The 26,182-nt window shown below is 43.9% G+C and overlaps 1 protein-coding gene across 2 annotated transcripts in view; it reads right to left on the bottom strand.

Annotated features, from left to right (window-relative positions):
- MEGF11 (multiple EGF like domains 11) overlaps window positions 1-26,182 on the bottom strand; it is a 194,554-nt gene that overhangs the window by 64,218 nt on the left and 104,154 nt on the right. For both annotated transcript variants that reach the window (XM_059858705.1, XM_059858704.1), the window contains exons 5-8: window positions 25,283-25,403; window positions 20,154-20,290; window positions 15,019-15,231; window positions 7,602-7,776 (exon numbers count right to left, since the gene is read on the bottom strand). In XM_059858705.1, the coding sequence (XP_059714688.1) occupies window positions 7,602-7,776; window positions 15,019-15,231; window positions 20,154-20,290; window positions 25,283-25,403 (646 nt within the window). The remainder of the gene's footprint in view (window positions 1-7,601; window positions 7,777-15,018; window positions 15,232-20,153; window positions 20,291-25,282; window positions 25,404-26,182) is intronic.

Below are 26,182 nucleotides of genomic sequence, written 5' to 3' on the forward strand. Positions count from 1 at the left end.
TCTGTTATTAGCCCAAGTGGACTGCAAAAAAATCAAAGCACAGCCATTGCACACACACAAATATGTTCTTTTGTATGCACTGAGAAGTGAGTAAGAAAATTCAGATGTCATCAGTGAAAAGGGACATCAAGATGTGCTTCAGAGGCAGTTTTCATCTGCTCTGGGACGATGCAAAAATCTTGGTAAGTGCAAATGATCTGTGATCAGATCTATTTATGTGGAAAATGTACCAAAACATTGTGTGTGAGATGTTTTGATTTCTGTTTGTAAACTCACACCTTCAAACTTGCAGCCCAGATGACAGGAAAACTTCTGTCCAATGGGAAAGTGTCAGTTCCTTCATTCAAAAAACATTTTCCCAGCTCACTCTTGGGCTGTGTGGAACAGAGAGGTTTTGTTGCCTGCTTGAGATCCATTTCCTGTTCCACATCCACTTGTGAAGTAAGTTGTAAGCTTTAAAAAACAATCAGCTGAGCTTTCAGACTTATCTCTATCTAGAAGATACCAGAAAATGCAAATTCAAAGGAGAGTGCATTCCTCAGAGACCAAAACCAGGAAAGAGGGTTATGGGATGCAGCCATAGTTAGTGTAAGGGGCCTGGTTTTGTTGTTCTGGCCAACTGATTTTTATCTTTATTCACTTTTTAAATACCAGATGAATATAATTTTTGACTTCCATCATGGTTTCCCACGGCACAGCTACATCTTCAAATTTTTAAGGTTACTTCAGCTGAATTTCCCATATCTCTGCCTTTCATATCACCTCCAGACCTAAAACTGACACTGATATCTGTTATCAAAGAGACTGCATTTCCTTCTTGCTGGCTTTGACAAAAAGAGCCTCTCAAACCTGCTCAGAACACTCTGAATCTGCCAGGTCTCTTTGGGGACTCTTCAGCTGCATCTCAGTGCTCTCGGTATCCGAGCAGGGACTTCCCCTTTTGAGCTGCTTCTGGGATCACAGGACAGTCCTGCTGGCTTGGTCCTTCCCCTGTCTATGTCTCTTTACTTCAGGGGTGGCTGAGGAATTACTCAGGGCTACAGTGGGATACTCCCAAACTCCTTAAAATTAACTCTGCTAGGAACTTTTGGATAACTGAAACAAAGGAAAAAAAACAATAACCATGAAAGAGTTCAAAGGCTGGGAGAATGGGAATCAGTTTCTTCTATGTCTTGACTTAATATTCAACTTTTGCTCAGGCAAAACCCTTTTCTTTTTCAGGGAATGTGGTCCATGGTACTTTGAACCTGGTTATGCAGTCAGGGGATTAAGTGAGTCTGAGGTCCCTGAGCCCACCTGAGGGTTCTTGGCCAGGTAAAGCATCAAAGGAGGCCTGACAGCCTTACTGCAGCTGGGCAGGAGAGGCTCTTGTAGCAAACAAGGCTCTTGTAGCTCCACAACTTCTAAGACAACTTGTTTTACTTTTATTATCAATTAATAATTCATGCCCTGCCAGCTGCAGGCCACGCTCAGACCCACCTGCACAGAGAGGGGGCCTCTCCTCGTCACCTCTGCCTCTGCTCCTCGCCCTTCTCTGTGGGTTTGAGATGCTGGGTCATGGACACAAATGGGAAACCAGAGAGGAGAAAATGCATCTTCCCCCTGCACCCGGGTAATTCATGAAACCAGACCCTGCAAACCATTCCTGTTGCCTGTGATACTCCAGTTAATTGGACAACTGCTGTGCCAGGAAACCTCTCCCCCACCTACAGCAAGTAAAATTTATACTGGTGGCTGGTAACAAGAACATCTTGATAAAATGGCTGAATTTATTTTATACCTAGAAATGAAAAGAGCTCTTAACAAAGGGGGGTAACTGATATGCTCGGTAAATCAAGGATAAAAGGACACAGGCTCTATTGAAGATTTTTCCCCTCGTCTTTTCTTTTTAAACCTTTTGATGAGGTGCCCTGTTGCTCTGCGATGAGCTTCCACTGAAGTACTTTTGGAATTATCTCAAAGAGAAATGGATCATTTAAATGAGTTAAAGCCCCCAAACCAGATCCTCTATCGCCAGCCTTACATTCATTTTTTATATTAAGAATTTTGTGAAATTTATAAAATAATTTTACTACCGAAACATGGGCTTGTAATACAAAGAAGTCTCATCCATTTTTTCTCCTGCTTCCTTGTGAAGTGGTGAAGAATGATACATTTAGAATAAAGATGAAAGTTAGTATGTAGAAAAGAGGGAATACTCTGATAAATTTATACCTTGTGTTTAGAAAACACCTACAGGCAATGATGCTTCCAATTTCTCCAGACCTGCCTGGGACTTGGGTCCTTCAGGGAAAATTCAATTGAAGATAAGGTGCTCCTCTCTATTTACTCTGTTTTTTCTTTTATACAACAGAGAGAATTTTAAAGGTATAGGACAGGAGAACAGGCTTCCACTTTTCTTAATATAAAGATTGTTTTTTCTCTCCTGTATGTTTTTTTCCAGGGAACAAGAGATATGGTATGTGCCAGAAGGAAGCCTGCTAGGGCTGGAATATTCAACAGATTGGACCTCTAAGTGTTTATGACCTCTAAAGGACCATAATCATGGTCCTTCTCATTCTGTGGAACAGTAAATTGGTCATTTTACTCGGTGAGTAGGCACAGACCAGGCTAAGACTGGTCTGAGGCTGTGTGTGGGTGTTTGTACTGACCAAGAGATTATCCATTGCAAAATTTGCTGTGCATTTGCTGTGCATTTGAATAGCTTTACAGCACTATAATTTATACTTATTTTTACTAAGTGCTCAAGCTTGTTCATTGTGTGCTACAAGGGCTGACTTTTACTCAATGTGCAGGTAGGTTGTGAAGTTTTACTCTGATGTAAACCCTGGGAACAATTTGTACCCCTGTGGTAGGGAAAGCATTATGGTGAGAAATTCAGGCATGCCAGACAAAATTATGGACTTACAGACCCAAATGAAGCCTGTGTTTCAGTACTTAAGGGCCCAGATTCCCACTGAGCCCAGCCAGAGATCCATACACACCTCTATAAGGATATATTTGAAAGGCATTAATTGTGCTTTTAAAATGCAATTTTGATACAATGCAAACAGAAGATGCAAATAGCTATAGATGCACAGCACTGGGATAAATCTTGGAAAGCTTTAGGGAATCCAAGAGCCATTCCAAAAGCTGAAAACTTTTCTAGGAAGAGATCACTGCTGCAGTTTTCATCCTTTGCAGCATGTGATTGGCTTGTGTGGGATCTACCAATATAGTGAAGAAATAGAGAAATGTCAAAATGGATTCTTTCATTTTGGTGATGAAGTGCTTGCTCTGCTTGCCAGCACGCAGGGTTCAATAAAAGCAGACAGGTCTTCAAAAAATAGCAGCATAAATAGATGAACTCTTTAAAGTAATATAAGTTCTGTCATCTGGATGTGAAATATAGACCTAAGTGCCCCTCGAAGTAAAAGCTGACCACACATTCCACAGAGAAGTGTTAAAAGTTTTCTCAGAGAGTCTTGGGCTGAGGAATGTTTTAACTACATCTCTCCTTGCCACAACACACAGAATGGAAGCATTTGAAGTTAAACCCATTTTTCAAAAGAAGAAAACAAAGCATCCATAAAGAAACAAAGGCATAGCAAGGGATGAGGTCTCTAGATAGCCACTGCTTTCAGGGAAGCTGCAATTAGCTGTGCAGTGGAGAAGGTGAGGTTACTCGTATCTAAATAGCATTTTTAATGATTTCAGCAGCTAAAATGCTGATAGGTATGTGCAGGGGGTTGGTTTCAAGATTTCCTTGTGAGACACAAGGTCAGGATTCCTGTGGTCTCCTGTCATATTTAATTCATATCCTCTGGCCTTCTCCACCACGTTTATTGAATTACAGGAATAAAATTCAATGAACCAAAAACAAAAGAAGAGGGAGAGGACATGGCAAGTCCCACTTTCTTTTATGTCCCTCCTGCACACCTGAGTTCAGTGGACTTATAGGAGAACATGTTGGAGCAGAATTTGAAAGGAGGGGGAGGTACAAGTTAGTATAACCCCTCTCACCATCCCCATAATTGCATCCAGATAATTTATTGCAAGCAGCAGCCACTTCCACATGGGAATGAGGATCCAATTTCTACCATTCAAGACTCTCCCCTGGTGCTTTTTAGGGCTGATCTGTGTACTCCCTGTGTGTGTCTGCCAGGTTCCTTCTGGTCACAAACGAGATGGCAGCAGAAGAGCTTTACAAAACCATTCTTCAGAAGAGCATTCTGGCAATTCATCACTTCAGTGCTAAGAGGAAACCCTCAAATATGTTAAAAGTCCCAGTTGGAGGGAAGTGTCCTCTTGGTGTACTTGTAATGAGGATTCCCTGCAATCATCTGAGTTAAACTGATACAGCCTTTATCCTCCTTTATAAGTGGGATGCAGGAAGCAAAACATTCCCAACAGGCCTGTGGAGCACTGGGGAGTAGGTCTGTGATTTTGGGGGGGATTTTATTGTGTCTCCTCTACCATTATCCTGTTCTCATTGCCCTGTGTGCTGCCTCCAAGAACTGCCTGGTTTGGGCTGTGGATCCCTCAGTCAAATCCACACCCAGTTCTGCACAGTGGTTCAGAACCTGCAGAGGTAACACAGAGCCATCCCCCCAGGGGATCACAGCAGCACCTCACACAAATACTCTGATACCCAATAACAGCTTGTCATTTGGGTTTGGAGCCAGATATATGCAAATATGACTGCTGAGTCCGACCCAAAACATCCACAGAAAAAATAAGACAGAAGATGTTTTGAAACTCTATCCTAAACTGCAAGCTCACCACTATTTAGCTTGTGCATTTTAATTTTTGGAAATGTCACAGCTAATAAATAATGTATTTTCTTTAAGCTACCATATACATTTTTATTTCACAACTTGAATCTTCTTAAATTTCCAACAATTAAGTGCTCTGCTCACGTACATGGCAGCCTATGGGATGGCTGCCTTTTCACTTAATACATTTAATAAAGGTGACCAGATGCTTTGTGTTTTTAATGGCTTGTTCTGCATCCCAACAAAATGTCCCTGTTTTGGCTGCGAGAGCAGATGATTCATCCTGAAACCCAGCCCAGCTGCCCTGACACAGGCAGGGTGAGTTAAAAACCCACCATCTGTGCTGGAGGAGTGGGCAGGAGGAGTGCTTTGTCAGGAAAACACTGTCCTTCCTTGGGCACTGCATTTTCCAGGCAGCCAGTAATCCCAAAGTCCTGTGGGTCCAACCCCTCTGCCTTTGCAGATAAATTCAGCAGTTATATCCCATCTCCCACCATTTTTCCTTCCTTTCCCCCTTCCTGAGCAGCCCCTCAGACTGCTCTGCCCTAGGGTCACGTGTAGATCAAACATTGCTGTAAAATGTAAGGTGCTGCTCCCGGTTTTATTCTTTACAATTACGTGGCAAAATTCCTGCCCGTGTGACTGCCTCAGCCAAGGCTCATACTCGAAAAAGCAAGAGGGATTCGTTTCTGGCTTTTGTGAATAATTAGCTGTGCCCAGCTCAGCATTAGCAGCACTGCACTGCCAGCTCTGCCAGAGGACACATCCTGAGCCCCAACCGGCGCTCGCCGACTCGCCCCATTCAAGGGCAAAGCTCGACCCCCAGGCAAAGCTCCCCTGCTGCCTGAGCAAGAGCCAGGCAGGAATATCTGAAGGGAAAGCCTGGTTTGGAGTGTGTCACTGGGATAAGGCACTTCCAGCCTGGTTCTGGCCCCACAACATTTTCCAGCTCTCTCCTCCCTGCCCGGAGCATCCTGGCAGGATAATGCCCTGGGGTGGGAGGGGAAGGTTCCCAGCAACTTTTCTGCACAGCCTGTGTTCTGCAGCACTTGAAAGAGCCATTGCAGCTCATCTGGCATGCACACGAATGACAAATATGCTTCAGAGGCAATAAATTAGCAATTTCAAGGCTTTACTTCCCCTCATGGACTAATTGCCAGAGATTATAGTATATTATGTGAGAGCAATGATACTAATGCCTAAATATGCTTCAGTGATTATAGAGCTATCCTCAACAACCAAGCTGTTTAAATGTCAATGCAAGAAAGCTCTTTATTATGAGATTAAGTATTATTTTGAAGCAATGCAATAGGAACTTCCCAGGCTTTCTGCCTCCCATAATGTTGCCTTGGGGCAATGTATATTGGACAAGGTATGCTTTTTTAAAATGTGTACAGTAAAGGGTCCCTAAATGCTTTTGAGCTGCAAATTTGGACAGCATTCCTAATAAGAAGGAGGATCTTGGCATCGTTTTATTTTTTAGCTGTTACTAACATGCTGTTGCCTGTATCCTTCCTCTACTTGTGTATCAACTATAGTATAGAGAAGATAAATTCTTGTTTTCTGTTTGTGGAGTTGGGAATCAAACCTCAAAGACCTTTTCTTTTCCCCCGCCCCATCTCTAAGTACCATTATCTTGCACAGATGCTTTTGAGTCCAGCCTCTCACACCTAAATAAATCTGTTAATACCTGGCATTGTGACAACCCCTGGAAATCAGTGGAAGCTCCAACTTTCAGGTTCAGCTGCTGACACGAGGCAGAGAACAAAAGTGTCTTTGAGCCATAACTCCAATTGCACAGCTCTGTAGATGCCAGTTGGGGATCACAAGCTCAGGTGTGGAATTAGAAGGTAGAGAGGCAAAAAAGTCTTTGGCAACCTACTAATCTCATACAGGACCTCCCCAGGATCTGTTCCAGCTCTGCAGCCTGTGCCTTGATTTCTAGTGAATTTAGTAATTATAATTCATAATTGTTATAACAGTATAGAAAACATAGATAGGCCTGTGGGGGCAGATCATGCAGAATGAAGGACAGAGAAAGCCAACTTTTTGTGAAGGTTGGTGGAATTCTCTCTTTAAAGTATTTTTTTTCCTTTAGGAAGTATTGTTTCCTAAACACAGTCTGCATTTCTCCTCTGTGGTGTGCTCCTGAATGGGAGGAGTTTCATATACAGATAACCAGGGAACTTATTGGCAAGAATTCCATTCTGCCCAGCCTTGGCAGTATTGGAAACCTGGATCCATGTCCCAATACTTTCTGCTGCAGCCTGGCAATGGTTAACTCTGAAGTTTTGATGTTTGCATCTTGGCTGGTTTCTTCAGCCATTTTACATCTCAACTATAAATGCAATGCTTGTTTACCTCAGAATGTCTGAAGCTCTTTCTGAGGCTCGGTAAAAGACACCTGCCACACAGGCTCAGAAAAGACACAAATTGCACTATCATTTGTAACATTTTAAAATATCTTCATCTATTAAAATCACAGTGTGACTGACAAGGAACATGCTGAATGGCCATGAGAATTCTTTCTCTGCTCTTCCAGGCAGACAATAATCTGACACCTTTTTTGTTATGTCTTGACTTAGAATATACTATGGGAAACCATATCTTTATCTTTATCTTTATCTTTCTAACAGTAATAAAGTTAGAACAGGGATGTTAACTAAACAACCAGCAGCCACAGATTGACACTGCCCAAAGGACAGCGATGTGGACTTAGCACAGGATGGGTGAAAATGACCCACCTTTGGCTGCTTTGATGCAAATATTATTGCAAATCAGATGAAACCCCTCTTTGATTTTTGCAGGCACTTTCTGAAAGCCCTCCCCACGCCCAGCCCCACTCACCATGAAGCCTGGGGCGCAGATGCAGCTGCCAGTGATGCTGTCACAGTCGGCCCCGTTGTGGCAGGGACAGGGCACCTGGCAGCCCTCGCCGTAGTAGCCCACGGGACACGTCTCGTTGCAGTAGAGCCCAGCCCAGCCAGCCTTGCAGCTGCACTCCCCAGACAGAGGATGGCAACTAATGAAGAGACAGATGTTAATGAGATGTGGGCAGGAAGGAAAAACACAGCCCAGAACATGTCACACTAAGAGCAGGACAAGCCTGGAAACTCTCTACAGTGGTGGATATGAGCAGCTGTATAATTTGGGATGTGAACAGAGAAACTGGTGCTAAATAGCCAAGAATTTCCAAACATCTGGGAATTGCCACAGCACTGGGTAGTTTACACCTTGAAGTTTATGCATTTCCATTCTCAGATCAGTGTGAGTTGGATTACTGGTATCAACCACACCATTAATCCTTACCAGTATTATACAGGTACGTGCTGCACTATTTGGCTGTAATGCAGCCAGCTAAAGGTGTTCAGGGATAGGAGAAGTTCCAGGGGGTGGAGGAAGGCAATCAAGAGAGCTGTGAAGATAAACCTGAGTTCAAGGGCACAGTATTTCTAATTCTATTCCATTCTATTCTATTCTATTCTATCCCATCCCATCCCATCCCATCCCATCCACTCCCATCCCACTGTGATTTGTGTTTTAAAAGTGAGTGCCACCTCAGCACAACTTTCCAGCAGGCACAGGTAGAAAGGAATGTGCTTTGGAAGGGAAAACTTTCCTTGGAAGAAGAGTTTTGCTGGGAATATTCAGCCTGAGTGACCAGAACTGATCAGCACCTGAAGCCTTGGGATTTACTCAGGACAGGAGTTAATAGGAGCCCTGGGACTGTCACAGCTGTGCAGGGAAATGAGTCAAGTTCCTTTTTGCTGCATAATGAACAACGTTAATCCTCTGGCTTTCATTTCTATTCAGTCAATTCCACACTGTTGTGAGAGCACATGGAGAGAAAAGGAGAAAGGAGAACCGAGCCCCAAAAAGTGGACAATGCCTGGTCCTTCTGCATCCCTAGGTGGAACACTCACCCCTCTGTTCCTACTGCCTGAAACTGTTTATCTTTCTTGGGCATTTTTCCTTCTCGAGGTTTCCTCTGGGCACCACCTTCCCACAGCAGGAGGCTGGGGCAGGGAGAGGAGAAGGAAGGCTGGAGATGGGTTAACTCCTGCTTTGAAGGGATGGAGGTTCCTGGGGGATGTTATCTGAGGCCAGCTGGGAGTGTGAGGCTTCTCCTGAGAGCTCACCATGCTCTGTGGCCTCTGCACCTCAGCACTGCACAGTAATGGCACTGTGCAGTCCTCAGTGAGAGAGATGAGAAATAATACTGCCAGAAATCTTGTTTTCTTTACTCTCAGAACAAGAATAGACTTCTGCAAGGTGGCATCTCTCTCTGGGCCTGTCTCCTGTTTTTTTTACATCCCAGAAACAATTTCTTTTTCTTTACGATTATTTATTGTTTCAGTTTACGACTGTAGACATGAACTGAATGGGTTTCTTTACACCTATAAAATTAATATTGTATATGTTAATTTTCAAGGTAACCTCATAAAATGTAATTTCCAACTATGTTTCAGGCAATTTCTATTCGAAGAGGTTGGTCATATAGTGTTGCAACTAAAAAGGATCAAATTTTCTAAGTGTCAAATGTTTCATCATAAATAGTGTTTTACTGACTAATTAAAACAATTCATCAGCATAACAAACTACCATCCATGACAAAGCAGTCTCTGGAATTATGGATTTTACAAAGCACCTCTTAACATTCAGATGAAAATCACAAAAGCTCATGTTTCCCCCCTGTGTCTATTAATCATTACCTAATAGGAGCAGAAAATTCAACATTAAAGAAGGATTTTGAGATGAATTTTGTGTTGCTCTCTTTCCACTACTACTACTACATGTATCATGTGCTTCCACGAGAACTGCATCTGGTGGGTAAATTAAAGATTTCCAAGGTAATATATGACCAGGGCAGTTTGAACCAGACTATGACAATTCAGCAGAATTTTCACTCTCAGGCTGGCTCCCCCATCAGCATGGGCAGCTTTTTTGCACGGGATACAGGCGACGTATTACGGGCAAAAACTCATCCTGATGTGCACTAAAACAAGAATCAAAACCAAACTGGCTTTCCAGAAGAATCTACTGGAGACAGAGAACTTGGACTCCAAAACAAAGGCCAGCAGAAGTTTGAGGGCAGATTCTGACCCACCAAAGCTTTGTCCACATTTCATGGGACTGTGAGCCAGAAAAATCCGATGCAGATGTTTGGGTCCCTCCATCCACATAATCTTCCCACTGAAGGAAGGATAATTTTGTTATCAGTTTGAGCTGATCAGGGTTTTGTTTTTCTCCTAACTCCAAAGCACTTGTTTGACAATGCAGGTGCCTGATGCAGTGTGAACTTCAGGAGGGCTGAGATTTAGATGCTTTCCCAAACTGCACCAGGCAGCTGTTCTCTTCCCAGTCCTGCCAGGGAATCTTGCCCACCTAACTGACTCTTCTGCCTTCATTTTCCCCATTTCTAAAATGATCTCTTTCTCCCTTTGGAAACTCGATTTCAAGATCTGCAGCTGGTATCACTAAATAGTACTAAGTTTTTCTATTAATTTTTTTTCTCTGGTTTGTATGAACTTATCCCCTAATTAAAGTGAGCACAGTTACATACTAAATATATTGCAGCTTATGATGTAGTAATAGTGTGTGTGTGTGTGTGTGTGTGTGTGTTAGGAAGGTTTGTCTTCTACTGGCATTTTGTACAACCACATTCTGGTCAAATTATGAACCTGGATATAGAACAGAGCCAGGAAATTCATCTATCACCCATCCAAACACCCATGTATCCAGACTGCCCAATGAATTAAATGCTATTTGGACTGAAGCTGAAATGTTTGAGGCAGAATAAAGCTTGAATAGGCAATACAGCTAGAATTTTTTATAAATATCTGTATAATTCCTCCCCTCCTGTTTTGAGTGCACCTTCCCAGGCCACATGTCCATCTAACATTTTGCCAGCAGGTGTCACAGTGCATGTGAGGCATTTCTCCAGCACCCAAAAAACTGAAATTAATGAACAATTCCTCTGCAGAAGGATCACTGAAGGATGGCTGAGAGAATGGGAGGGCTCCAAAAGGATCCCAAAGGCAAACCCACCAACATCTGTTTTCCAACCCTTGCTGGGAGCAGTGAGAGAACCTCACACTCTTCAAAGAGTTTGGCAGTGTTATCCTTCATAGTTTGCATTGAATCTTGACAACTTTTATTTCTTCAACTCTCCTGCATTGCAGGAAGAAGCAGAGTAGAAACCAGGAGTGAACACAGGCAGCCAAGTGTTCCTGTGGCTCCAGGCCAAGCAGAGGTGGATCAGAGCTGTCCACACACACATCAGGGCTGACAAGGAAAGGGTTCCAGGGCTCCTGCTGCACTTTGAAAGCTACTGTGCAATTCCTGGCTTTTGAGCCACCTTTACAGCAATAAAAAATTTATTTAAAAAAATTATTAGCTGAACTGAAAAGCATAAGGGCATTTTTGACCTTTTAAATTTTTTAAGAATCTAATTTTGAGGAAATCTGAGGAAAGCAGGTAAATTTCTCAAGGCAAATAACAGACAGCACAGTCTGTTCCAAATTCTGAATTTGTTCTCCACACATCTTTCAGCCAAAGCAACACCTTCCCAGTTTTTCAGAATTTTCTGATTTTCCGTTTATACAGCAGCACCAGACTTCTCATTTTCGCTATCAGCAGCCTAATCCTTATTTTACAGGATTTTCTGTTTTATGGTGTCCACACTACATCCAGTCTCCTTTACTAAAATGCCTCTTGCTCTAAAGCAGTGGCCACAGTGAGGCTGCAGGGCTGCTCCTTCAGTCCAGCACATTATTGACTCAGATCAAGGCAGAACTTCATGGAAGCTCCATGGGGTTTGGTCCTCCCCAGCTTGCTGGTGTTGAGGCAGTAACTGGAGCCTCTGGAGATCCGCCCATTCCATTTGCCTTTGTCCCAGTGGCTTCCTTCCTTCTCACATCTCTGACCTGGGAAAGACATTACCAGGGGCACATGGTTCCCCAGGCTGGCTCCACACCAGTGCTCAGGAAGGGAGGGTGCCCAGGACTACTCCAGCTGTTCATTTCCCTCCCTGCCTGACAGAAGAACAAGCCAGGATTATTCCCTTCCAGCTATTGTAGGCTGTCTCAACATGCACATTTTGCAGAGGGGAGTTTTTTACAGGTGTATCCTTTCCTGTGGAAGGACAGTCCAAGTCACCACCACATTCTAAATCACCTAATTGTGGGGCTGTTCAAAGTCCTGTACAAAGTGCCTTTCAGCGTGCTTTGATGCAGAAATTATTGGATGGTGTCCTTCAGTCATTACCATGCTGGAGGTTAGACTAGATGATCACTCTGATCTCTTCAGACATTAAAATAGATAGATCTATGAAAATGGAAAAGCTGATTGTGTATTTCCTACTGTTCCTCCTCAGCTACTCCTTAAAGCCCTCAGAACTTTCCATTCCAGTCAAATCTCCAACAACCAGATCAAATGAGACAAATCCAGGGACAGGAGTTTCCTTCACCTACAGATGTTTAATAATTATCCTCCACACTTGGGGACCACAACAAGTAGCCAAGAGCTTAAACTGCTCCTGGGGAAAATAGATGGCTGTGGGTAAATGAGTCACTTTGGAATAGCCCAGTTTCAATATGAACAAATGCTCAGGGAAGAATGGGAAGAGGTGGGTGGGAAGAGAAGTGCACTGTATGGGACTGGTTAAACAATCAGCACAAAGATTTGTTCAGAATTTGGAGTGCCTTTGGAAAAGGTCATTTTCCACCAACTCTGACGCTCCTTGGCTCAGCAATTGGCAGCACTCTGCAGGGCTGGTGGAAAAGTGGAGAGCTGAAATCCCATGGATGAATGAAAGAATATTTACTGACCTACAGCTTGCTGGTATCTCTTTGTTCCATAACAGCAGTGATAAGATGTAGGAAAAAGGGAGATTTTATCAACAGAGAGACCAGACTCATTTATTAAGGAACCAGAGATTCCATCTCAGCAGAGGATGCTGCAAAGGACGCTGACGGAGCAGTGCTGGGAGGGAAGGAATAAAATGTTCCCATCAGACAGCAAGCAGGCACAGGCAGCGTGTGTAGGAATGACCACATGCCCAGAAAAGAGCTGGGAGAGGATTCAATCCTCTCAATCCTCCTCCTTTCTGTGTTCTCTCAAACCTCTCTGAGACCTCTTCTTTTCTCACAGCTGGAAGGTGCAAGGCTGTTCTTTCAGGAAAGATCCTCTGGCAAACTCACAGAGCACCTCCCAGGTAGTTCTGAGTAAAGCAGTGAATTCTTTCACCCTCCAACCCACAGTCCTACCCCACCTAAAAGTCTCTTAATTAATTGAGCTGAGAAACTGCAGCCAAGCTCAGCTTTGCTGGGGCCTGCAGTCCTTCCACTCTATTTCTACCTTTATAGAAACAAACAGGTTTCTGCAGGCTCAGGAGGGGTGAAGACACAAGTGTCAGCCGCTGACCATGAGCATATTCTCACCCTCCTGTACACCTGAAGAACAGTTTACACTGAGGAGCAATTCAGCTTGGATTTAGCACAGGTGCTGCAGTGATGTGACATGTAGGAATTTATCCCTCAGCTCACTCTGCAGTAATTCCTGAGGCATCCCCCATCCTCAGTACAACACAGCACTAACCTTTTGTGTATAATGTGCAGTTCTTGCCTCAGGGATGGTATTTTTGCAGTGATTTCATGATACACAACATAATCAGAAGCGATGGGAGACTCTTGTACAGAGCTCCCTGGGAGCCTCAAACCCTTTGGATCCTGGCTGTCAAACCCAATTGTGCTGGAGCTCTCTTGCTGCACAGGAGTTGTATCACCAATTACAAGTTTTAAATAATCCATTGTGAGCTCTGACTTTCAGTTAAGCAAAACCTCACCACTCACAGCTGAATTCACAAGGAAAATCACCTGTTTATTTCCAAGACTGAGACAAATAGGGTCTATCTCAAGTGCACAGACAGATTTGCCTCAAGTGTTTGCGTGTGTGTGTCTGTGTGTGCACACAAATGAGGTGCCATTTCCTGCATACATAATTGAGTGTGTTTTTATTTTAAGAGCAGCAAGATGGCAAGGTGGGTTTGTCAGCATCAGCAGGACAGTCAGGTCCCCACCTGTCTGGTTCCAAATTGGAGAATGTCTATCAAGGGCATTTTTGCCTGGGCATCAATTATCTCCACCTCCCCCTGAAGCCTACACAGCCCTAAATTGGATCTGCCTGCTGAACAGCAATGGGCAGAGAAAGGAGGGAATCCAGGGGGAGCTGAGGGCTCAGCACTGGGCAGGTGAGGAAATGTGGCTCCAGAACATCAGACAGCTCAGGCCAGGGGGTTTGGCTGTCCAGGCTCCCTTTACTGCAAGACAGGGAGTGAGGATTCTCTGAAGAGCAATTCCAGCAATCAGTAAACAAGGCAAGGAGCTACTTAAGGTAACAAAGAGGATAATAGGGAAGAGTCTTGAATTCTTCCTTCTTTTCAAGGTTTGGAAAACTTATTCAAGCCTGCAATGGAAAAGTAAATTCAAAGTGCTCAAGTCTGTTTGTGGCTCTGTCTCAGAGTAAAGAGAACCTCAAGAATCAGATCTTTAAAAAAGCAAAAAAGGGAATAAAACATCAAACTCTGACCTTTTAAGTGAGGCTCATTCCATTGTAGGTATAATTCCCTGATATTTATTTTCCTGAATATTGTCCTCATACACAAAGAGAACGAAGAACAAAAATGGGCTCACGTGAGGAGTCTATTTTGACAATGTCAACCATGTTAGAGTTCCACAGACTGACTCAGGGATATTGATTGCAGTCTATTTATACATCGGCCTCAAGTGTTTCCAACAAGGTAATTTGCCATGAGACATCAGCTGAAGCAAATTAGCTTTCATGTTGAAAGTCCCCTTGCTGTCTATAGATCTAACAAGCAAACCCATGTCATAAAAAAGAGGGAAAGTGATGTATCTGAGTAAATATATATCTATTTTTTAAACTTCATTGGGTTATTATCCACACATATGAGCATCATCTGGTGGTTCTTATGCCTAGAGGATTTACAGGATAAAGCTGTATGTCAGGCTGTTTCAGGTGTTACCAGAACTGTAAATAGATCCATGCTTAGTGTCTGGCTGGACTGAGGCTTATGGTTGCAAACCCGAGGTTGTTTAAATCAAAATTCTGCAAACCAGAGAAACTCTCTGTGTTTGTACTTAAAACTACAGAGAAAAGGACAGCAGGTGTAGTTAGCTGGATTTTTTTCCCAATGCTTTTATTGTACCAGTCCCTGCACTAGAATATTGCATGATGTACATACCTGAGGGTGTTGGTAATATTGCAGGGGCATCTCTTGTTGCACTTGAGGCCATAGAACCCTTCAGGACACATTCTTTCCTGGCAGTGGATGCCTTTGAAGCCAGGGTCACAGATGCAGGCCCCATTGACGTGGTAGCACTTGGCCCCGTTCTGGCAGGCGCAGGTCTGCGCGCACTGGAAGCCGTAGGTGCCGATGGGACACTCCTCCTGGCACCTGCCATGGCACGGGACATGGGACCCAGTTACACCCACAATCTCAGCAGGACATTGTTCTACACAGGAACCTCTTTTTTAATGAACTAAACACCAACCAGAGCAATCCCAGCTCATTTATTGAAGTAACACCGAACCGATGGTACTGCAGTGATGGGGTACCTTGGGCGTGCAAATTGCTGCTGAGGGAAACTGCACTCATCTGTGCCCAATTATATCTGCTAAATTTGCATCAGTTCGTGTTGCCTTCATTCACAAAATGCATTCTCCTTTCCTGGACCTTGACAATTGTGTTCATCAATTGTAAGAAACTGATAGGCACTAAAAGATTTTATTATTAAACCCCTCACCTGTTTGACTTCTCTTTATCACAGGAGGACCATGCACCTCCCTTGAATGGCCCTCTCAGTGACGAGGAGGGATAAAAGGGAAAGTGTATTTAGCAATACTGAGCAAAATGTTCTCCAGCAACGCTTTAGTTTCATTTGCCCTCTTTGTTGACATTGCATCAGTTTTATACCAATGAGGAGAAATGAAAGCCCTTTGCGTTTTGAGTGTGTTCTGAGTAACTAAAAGCTTAAATTTGCTTTTCTTCTCCTACTCCAGGGTAGCTCAGTAGTATAAAATCTCCATAAAAATCACTTTCATGCTCCTTAGTGGAGAATCTTCTTAAAATTTGCCAACGTTTTTAATATTTGATGCACATAAAATTGGAACCTGCAAATACTTTACACAGATTGTTTTAAATTGCACCTTCCATGCACTCCTAAAAATATCTTCCTACTTAGATACGTTCTGAGACCTGCCACAAAGTCTGTTTCCTTGTCCTACACAACCAATTTAAGAGTTCAGATTATTTCCTACTTGGAAAAGCTCAGTTTAGGTCCTGAAGAAAGCAATTGATTGTGTGCTTGACATAATTCAGTGGTTTCAGAATTCTGCAATGAGTCAGTACCACAGTTTACATGATCCACCGTGAAATACAGATAGGCCTTTTCAGTTAATAAAAACAGAAAAAGAAGCCCAGAAAAGCCCAATTCCCTTATCACATGGATGCCAGGCATTGGAAATTGCCTATCAGCATTAATTTAAGCCTGAGCATTGATTAAAGTGTATACTGTAAACTCAGTGGATGGAGGCAATTGTTAAATGTCTTTCTGCAGGTCATTTCACAGCTGGCAGGTGAGAGTTAATATAATGATCAGTAATAAAAGATTAATGTGTGATGCAAGCCAGGCAAAACTGCAATGAACACAGGCAGTATATAAGAAGGGCATTACTTTTGCAGCTTCAGATTATCACGTTTTACTAAAAATAAATGAACACAGCAAAGGGACTGGCTGGTGATTGAATTCCAGCAGGCACCGACACAGCTGCTAGTTGCAAATCTGAGTTGAGGAGTTCACAGAGACCCAAAGTGAGAGGAGTCTGGGACAAAGAGGGAAAGAGTCTGGAGAGGCACCAGAGAGTGTGAGTCCTGCTGCTCTCAGGGGGTTCAGGTGCAAAGGAAAGAGCCAGCAAAGAATGGGAACAGTGGGGCTGGAACACTCCCAGCAAATGAAATGCAAGGAGGAACAATGAAGCTCCTCATGTCCCCACTGCAGCACAGACCCTGAGTGAGCAGGAGAGCTCTGAGCTCCACGGGGTGAATTCTTAGTCAATAGTGCACTGTATCATTCTATATTTATAGAAGATGAAGCATTACCTAGCAGGGAGAAAAGCATCTGGAAATGAAATATTGACGGCCTAATCCATTTACATAATTAGCCTTTTTCTACTAACAATTTAACCAACTTATTTATTTGGAGATCAAGCAGCTACTGCTAATGAATTTTATACAAAGAATACTAATAATGACTCCTCTGGAACATGAGAATAATCACAGCAGGAATTAGCTTTCTACTTAAACATCTTCCCTTTGCAACATATCAATCTAATGTGTCCATAGCACCATTAACAACCAGATACATTGTTCAATTAAATTACAAAATGAGCTGCTAAGCCCTAGTTATGTTTCTTGTTTAATTTACATTGCTTTCTGCCTATCTGGGGAGATTCGTATTATAATATCCACTGAACTTTAATATGTACCATAATTATTTGGGTTGGGATAGGATAATATGGCTGTCACCTGTAGAATTAATGGAAGCAATTTCACAAAATATTAAACAGAAGACAGCATACTTAACAGATGAACTTAGTACATGGTCCTACATTTTTACCCACAATTTTCTTTTTTTAAGGAATAATGCTGTGAAGTTTTTAGGCTGTCCTCTTTGTTTTGGAAGACTGATCACATTTATGTAGCACAAATATGAAAAGCCATCCAAAATGCACTAACCTGGAGATAAGAGATACAAGCACAAGCACAACAGGAGAGTAAATCTGCCCATATAGTTCTAATAAATGTGAGATTTATTCTGTTAAGATTCAATCTTTCGATTTAAGGGCAATATGGAAAACAAAGCTAAACCAGCATGTTCGCTTTTCCTGTGAGCCACTCAATTCTGAAACACTCCATTCTCAGCTTCTAACTGTGCCTCTGCTATTATTCCTTTCCAGTTTGTAAAACACACATTTCCATGGCAGATCCAGTCATTTCAGTGAACACAAAGCATCCTGCAGTTATTAACAGGGCTGCCAATTTCCTAGAGATTTAGTGCACTGCCACTCTTGGAAAACAGGTAGGGAACAAAAGTGTGGCAATTACACTCACACAGACCTTTATGACCATTTCATCTCCACAGATATTTATCTAACTGTGTGTTATTATCTTCTGCACATGATGATGAACTGGAGCATTATATAGTACTTATTGACAATTTTAAGATGATAGTAGGTAAAATGTATTTATGTCTTTATTGCTGTTATTCACAGTATCTGTCATTATTAAGTTTTTTTTCAATGCCTTGTAAAATGTTAAAGCAGGCAGTGTTTTGTTGTGCAGCAGATTTTCCTCCTCTCCTTTTTGCTGTGACACTGCAACAGCTGCAGGAGATGCAGAGGGTAAAACAGACTCTGAGCTAAGCTGGAGCTGCCTGGTCTGTCCCATTGTCCCTGTGGTGTGAACACAAAACCAAGGAAAGCCACTCAGACTCTTTAAAGACCTTGTCCCGCACGGAACTCAGTGGGCCCCCAGGCAGGTGAGGCAGGTGTGTGCTCAGAACAAACCAGTACAGCCAGTACAAACCAGGGCTGCCCAGCCCCAAGGAGCACCAGAACTGCAGCTGGATACAACAGACCCGAGGTTTCCCCTCCCTTATGGAAGGGGGATTAAAGGCTGAGAGATGAGCATGTTCTGATTTTCCAGGAACCTGTTGGAAAGGTGGGAATTTCCAGGCTAATCCAGTTTTACCCTGCTGCAGCAGAGCTTTCCTAACTGCCTGTTTACCTTTTAAATCCTGTTCTCATTCATCCTTTCACACACCTGCATTTCTGCTCTCCTGCCTCTCCTCTCAGCCTCTTTTACTTGCCTGCTCTGGGATGGAGAAGCTGAGCCATTCCCAAGGGTTTTGCCTGGATGCAGAATGTGACCTTCCCTCACTTCTTTTCCAATCAGCAGTAAAATCCTCTTCCCATCTCCTTCCCTCATCCCCAACAGGAGGCAGGCTGCTGGCTGGGAGCTCCCAACAGCTTCAACACTTGATTGGATTGATCCATCCACAGCCAGGAATCCGTCAGGGTGGGCAACAACCAAATGAGGAGAGCAAGAGAGGCTCTGCCAGCCTCCCCCAGCATGGCCAGCACTGGGAGCAGCTTGGGATTCAAGTGGGGTCCCCACTATAAAGGCTCAGGCTGCACAGCTGCCTCCTTCAGTGGAAAAGTCTCCACAAAAAGAGAACCAGGAATGATATGGTACCACATGTCTGGAAACAGTCTCCAGATGGAGAATGGGGAAGAGGGGCACATTGGTGCCTTCTCTTCTAAATTACTTGGAAATAATTAGTATTTCCTCCATATTCAACCCCATGCAAATCCTGACATAAACTCCAGAGCCCCTCCAATTATAACTGTCCATAAAATGGAAACAGGGAAGCTCCATGAGTAATGGGGAGGAGCAGCCTTCTGACCCTCCCACAGGGCTGAGGGCAGGATGCTTGTGCTCACACGACCTGCTGATTGTTCAGTGAGGGCAGAGATGAGAAACTCCAGTGAGCTTTGTTGCATAAAAATAGAATTGTAGCATATGTCAGTATAGAGCTAATAAAAAAGGGAATATAGAGGAGAAAGTGCTTTAGCACAGCATCCACTGGTGAGCTGTGCATCTCTGCAAACCCTGGTGCCACAGGTCCCATGCAAAGTGTGCCTGAGAGCTGCTTTAACTGCACTTCCCAACCTTTGTTAGCCAGGATTAGCTGCAGGCTAAGCCAGCACGTGCTGCAATCCCTCATTGACTTTGCTGTGTAGTCATTCTGCTGAATCCATGACACCTTGGTAAAACAATATTATCATCTGCTCTGATCGATTCATGGGTGAAGGCTCTCGTTTATAAATTTTGAGGATTTATCACCTTTTGCTGGTGGCTGAGATGGATCAGTGCTACAGCAGCACAGAAGAATGAAGGAGACATTAAACTGCAGCATTGCTTACTCTTGAGGATATTAATTTGTATAAAGATAGTTCATTTACATATCTTGTAAACATGTAATGCTCTCTATTAAATTTATCACTGTAAATATCTAAATTAAATTTAATCCATTAAATTTTAAAAGTTATATTAAAAACCCCTGTAAATGGAGAGCATTGCCAATAAAAAGTAATAACATTGCCACATTTATATTGCTTGAAGTGCTTCAGAAGGATGAACCTAATTGGAGCAATAGAGACATAACACCATTTTTCAGGGAGGAAGATTGTCCTAGAAGGGATATAAACATTGACAGTCCATGGTTAAAATGAAAGGCTTTGGGGGTTGATTTTTACCTGTCTCCTATATAGCCAGCTGTACACAGGCATTTTCCTGTCACGGGGTCACAGTGCCCTCCGTTGTGGCATGGACAGTCCTGGCTGCAGTTAATTCCAAAGGTTCCAGGAGGACAAGGCTGTGCACACACCAGCCCCTGGTAAGGTTGTAGAAAGAGCAATATTTCAGTCAACATTCATAATGCAGTAAATTTCTCTATGCAGCTTGGAATTTTATTGTCCTTCTTGCTAAAACTAGATGTAAGTGTAGCAGCAATATTTTATCTGCATAGGATGTGCTAACGACAGTCTGAAAACTCTGCTACCACAGTAAATGCCTGCCTGGCCTGACTCCAGAAGGGATTTTTCTCCCCACTGCACACTCAGGGATAATTCTCTTCCTTGGATCTCCCCCACAAACTGCAGCTGGGCTTGCACTGCCCCTTGAGTGGCCACACCAAGATGTGGGAGAAGCTGAAGGCAACCAGAGAAGTCTTCAAAGCTGCTTTGGGCTCCTGGGGTTTTTGTGCAATGGAGAGTCTGGAAAGCTGTTGGCCACCTGCTGCACAGAGAAGGTTTGGGAAGGAAGGGATTGTTGGGAAGGTTGCACTGGGAGGGTGTAGCTGTGCTGGTTTTGATGGTCTCTGATGATCTCTCCTGTTCAGCCACCCAACTGGAGGCTGGAGATTCCCCTACTGCCCTTCACACCCTTCACTCTGCTCCCTCTGCTCTCTCCAGCCACACATCCATCTCTCAAAGCAGCACAGAATGGATCTGACAGAGCTTTGGGAAAGCCACTGGAATTTTGCTTTGGAATATCTATCTAATCCCTAAACAGTGACAGGATGCAGCATCCAGCATCCTCCCAGCTCCTTATCCCCAACCCTGGAGCCACATCTCAGTCCCTGCCCTGCCTCAACTCCACATCCCATTCTATGCTCCCAGTCCTCTGCTTTCCTGCCTCTTTATTCCAGTTTATTCCAAATCCCTGTTGCAGCCTCCCTTTTAATCCTCTCCTCCACCCAGACCCAAATGCTCATCTCTGAGATGTCTCCTCCTTCCCCTCCCTGCTTACCCAGCCCTGGGAGTGAAGCAAAGCCAGACTGTCCCTGCTGTGCCCCTGGCACTGCTCACAAGCAAAGCAGCTCCCAGGTAATCCCTGCTCCAGCTGCTCAGCCCCAGGGCAGGGAATGCTCACCCTTGTGTGGGGCCATGTCTTTGGAAAATTTACCTGCCAGTCTCAGGTGGTTTCCCCCCAGGTATCCCATAATGTCCCTGCCAAGTATCAAGGCCTTACAAGGATTTCCCCAGACTTTCTTAGAAGTTGTATGAATGTTTTTCTCCCTGTGAGCAAATATAAAGCCTGAGGCTGGCATCCAACTGAGGAACTTCAGCCAAAACGAGTCTGGCAGTGCTGGGATCTGAAGTTGTGGTCCTATAATGGAAAATGTTTGGCATCTGCAGCAAGTGGTTCTGCTGCCAGTGCCACCACAGTGCCCAGTGTGAGACAGAAACAGTGTCTGGCCACAGGATTATTTGGGTTTAATTTCTCTGTTTCCCTAAGCAAGCCCTGGGGCCTCTGGGTTTTGAACAAAGCACGTTATCAGACACAAGTCATTCAAAATATAAACCAGGAATATAATGGCTGCTTTCACTCCTCGGGGCTTGGGAAGTTGAGCTGTATCAACAGCCCCAAAGTAAGAGGCTGCTCTTCAATGTCACCATAAAACAGATACTTTGAGCCTTTCCCAACCAGGGCTATGTGGCTCCTTGGCTGTAAAACAGACAGGTTGGCCTCAGTTCAGGAACTTTCAGATTACAGAGTTAAAAACTGGTGTCTCTGGACTTGAGTAATACACAACACCATATATCTGAAAACCTAAGTGTCCATTTATCTTGATAATAAATACTTTCTCCCTTCATGTCTCAAAAGGAACAGGATTTCTATCAACAAATGATGAGAAAGCAATACTCTGGGATGCACTTCCCTGGAGCCAAGAGAATCTTTAGCTGTACTTTCTGCATTAATATGTACTAAGGGAATTCAAAACATCCCTCTCTAGAGGATCAAATGTCAGACCAACATTTCCTGCTACTTATACATCTAATCAGCAAAGTTCACCCCATCAGCACCTTTTTTAAGGCCCTGATCTCATCAGCTTCTGCTTTTGACACTGTTTGCTGTGTTTTGTAGGACAGAAAAGATTTTTTTTCCTGCTCCATTTTCTCAGACACCCCCACGTTTAAAATCCGCAACAGAAAGAAAAATAGACAAAAATACAAATTTTGCTTCACAAGGGCCAGAATCAATAGGAGAGAAGTGATGAGCAGAATGTGCTGTATTACCACAGCACCACCATGCCTTGGGAAGGGGGTCTGGGGCCAAACAGGGGGAGTTGCCAGTGACAAATGTTCTGTCACATCAGGAAATATTGCTGCTTTCCTGAGCACAGAGATCTAGTCCTTCAAAAGGGCTTCTGAGAAGCATTGTAAATGCTAAATTAACTTCTCTCCCCACTTCCTGAGAGTGCTTGGAGAATTTAATATTGCAAATGAGAAAGATGTATAGAATTAAACCTGTAAATTGTTAATGAGGCCCTAAAGCAGCCACCCACTAAACTCCACAGCCACAAAGGCACAGAAGTGGAAAAAGCTCAGCATTGTGGGATGCTGAAAGCCACGTTCTGTAGACTGTTCAACAATAGAGGCTGTTGGCCACCATCCTCCTGGTGAGGAACCCATGGGGCAGTAAAGTCCCACAGGACACCATCCAAGGAACTCCTGCTGCTGGGAGATTCAGCACTGGTGGGAGGAAAGAAATTACAAGTCATAAAAGAACCAGGCTTTGAAGATGGCAGATCCAAAGAAGAACCTCAGAACCCCAGAACTTCCTCCTTTTAAAGTCAATGCCTTCCCTTCCCCATCCCACCAAACCCCAAGGGAGCTGAGCTCCTGTTAATAAGCCAACCTAGGAAAGGATAAAAGTTGCAGCTCATCCAGCAGCAATAAAGTCCAAGTGGATTTGCACTAGTATAAATCTAGGGAGAATTCTCTCCTTCCAAAATGATGGTATATTCAATATATATGTGCAGTCTCAAGCCTCAAAATCAGCAAGTAAAATTCCTGGTGTCACAGAAATCCGTGGTGTGAAATAAAATGAATGCTGTCTAGCAATCCCATCTCGCCTGCTCCTTTACAGCCCCCTCATGTCTCACTTCCCAAACCACTCCAACCACCAAGAGTTAAAAATATAGCATGAAAACACACTTGTTATCTCTCTCTGTACACTGAATTACCAGCTTTTCATTAAAACCCTGGAGAGACCCTTTATACTTAAAATCTCAACATTTACAAGCTGAGTGCTTTTACTTATAATTTCAGTTTCATTCTGCAGAATACTTGATCTTTCTCTTCAATTTTCAGTTATGCTTGTTTCAAACATCAATTGTTAACTCTAGGGTTCCTCCAGGGACAGAGCAGCCAACAACACAGTTTTCAGAAAAGTCTCTCTGGGCTCCTAAAATGCATAAAAGAACTCCAGGCTGTAAGGAATTGGGCAGGACTGGGCCAGAATACAACCACAGCTGCTGTGCAGTGCTCTGGTTCTTCTTAAGGTCTGTGCTGCATCCTAAAAGACATCTAAAAATTCCTGTTCTATTCTGCTATTCTTATTTGTTTAGTGATGTTTTAATTTTGAAAAGAGGAGAAAACTCTTGATGAAATACAAGTAAGGAAGAATACAGCAAAACACCTTAGATCCTGAGAAATCTTGGCATGCAGGAGAAGAGATGAAAAAAGTAATATTTTTATGTGAATCACTTTATTGATCACTTCTTAGGGGGTAGTGCCAGAACGGACTGATAGGCCTCCAGAAGTATGTGAATTGCTTTCCTGATGCTCCAGCACTCAAGGAAAGAACCTTTTCTTTGTCACCACTGGTTGCCAGGTGAGGGCAGGGGGCCATATTCATACTTCTGACAAGTTTTGCCTTTGTCATTTGAATTGGAATAACCTCATCACTACCCTTGCCATGATGGGTGGTGTTAGAGAGATTCCAGCTCTCTAGTTAGAGATATTTTCCACCAAAAATTAAGGACAGCAATGTTCTCCTGCAGAACATTGTTGCTGATGTACAGCAGTATCTCATAGCTGGTGCTTTTGAACTCAAAGCTGTTGATGCATAAATGGAAAGGAACATAAATCTCTCTCAGCTTTTGCATGTTTGAACAGGTAGAGGGTCCCCATCAGAATACACAGTTGTGTGATGATCTGCAAGGCTTTCCATGTAAAAATAAAAAATTCAGAGTACTTGCATGCTTTAAAATCCAGCAACTTTGCCAAGAGACTTATTGTCAGATAGAGGAAAAATGCCAGGAAGTTTAGTACAGCTAAATGGGATGACGGCCTGTGAGACTTGGCATGCCCCAAGAGAGTTCATTATTACATTATTGAACAAGTTGAGGACTTTGAAAATGCTTGGCATTGCTTTCCTGACACGAAGGATTAAAGGTTAGGGCAGCTGTCTCTCTGCAGTGCAGGCCCTGACACAAGCAAATCTCTGGCAATCAATGGCAGTGGTGCCTGGGCAAGGCCATGACCCTGAACTGTGCCCTGGGCTCAGCTCTGCTGCCTGCCTGAGCCTCGGATTCCTCCTGGCTTCCCCCTCTCCCCTGAAGGGGAACAGGACACTTTGTGCCTCTGACTGTGCTGAGCTGGTCTTTGAGCTTTCTGTCCTGTGTGAGGGCTCTGTCTAATGCTGCAGGGAATATTCCAAGGAAGTGGATCTCACAGATAACTCTCTTGTCTTGTGGCAAGCTGTTGTTTTTAAACTCTGTGATGGCACCTACCAGTCAGAGAATCACAGAACCACCAAGGCTGGAAAAGCTCCCCAAGATGATTGAGTCCAACCATTCCCCCTGCACTGCCAAGCCCACCACTAACCCCTGTCCCCAAGTGCCACACCCACATGTTTCTGGACGCTTCCAGGGAGGGTGGCAGGTCCCAAAGTGGTGGCCTGTCTGTGCAGGTGCACACCCAGCAAGTGGGATTGCAGTTTGGGAATTGTTAGAGCCTGGCTGGCACACATCAGCTGAGCCAGTGAACGATGAAGACGCAGGTGCAGGCCCTGAGTGAGGAGCAGCAGTACCCACCATCCATCCAGCAGGACAGGAGCACTCCCCAGTGATGTGGTGACAAACGCCCCCGTTCTGGCAGGGGCAGCGCAGCTCGCACTGCGCTCCGTGGCTGCCGGGGGGACACAGCTCCTCGCAGCTTTGGGAGAGAGAACAACAGCAACAGAGATCAGCTTCGAGGGCTTACAGGGACAGCAAATGAGCAAAACACACAACACAGGTCATCATGGGAGTGCTCATGCAAAGGATGAAACCTCAGTAAGGCTCAGCTGGCACTGCCAATTAGCTGAGATTCCTTTTATTTCTGCTGGGGTGGTTATGTGCCGTGGATCCAGCCCTGTAAGGCTGATGCATGTGTGTAACCCTTCTGCATGTACCAAATCCCACCCATCTCCACAGGACAACACATAACCATTAAAATAGGCCAGGAAAATACAAGTTGCAGGATGAAGCCCTCAATGTGAATTACATGACGTGGCAATAAAAGAAGCTGCAAACAGAACAAAAGGATGGGATTTAAACTCTTGAAATTCCTCCAGTCACTACTGAATGTTAACATTTGCAGTGTATAATGGACTCAACATCATTTGAAGGCTATTTAAGCTCATTGAGTCTCTCTCAGTACTCGTGGGGGGCAATGTGGGGGTAATCCCTGCAAAACCCAGGGTCTCCTACATCTGCACATCAGAGCTTTCAGCATCGAGGTTCTGAAACTACAGGATGTTGTCTGCCAGCTGACTGTCCTCTGATGAAGGTGTTCCTACAACATCAGGGGCTGGCCCTGCTGAGAACTGACCCCTGATGTCAAGGGGAGCACTCCCAAGAGCAAGTGGAGTCCTTAGCAGTGAGTGCTTCCACAACTGAGGTCACAAGTCTAGGAGGAAATCAGGTACTAAATAAAATATTCACAAGGCCTAT

This window comes from Haemorhous mexicanus, chromosome 13, assembly GCF_027477595.1.
Source record: "Haemorhous mexicanus isolate bHaeMex1 chromosome 13, bHaeMex1.pri, whole genome shotgun sequence".
NCBI classification, from domain to species: domain Eukaryota; kingdom Metazoa; phylum Chordata; class Aves; order Passeriformes; family Fringillidae; genus Haemorhous; species Haemorhous mexicanus.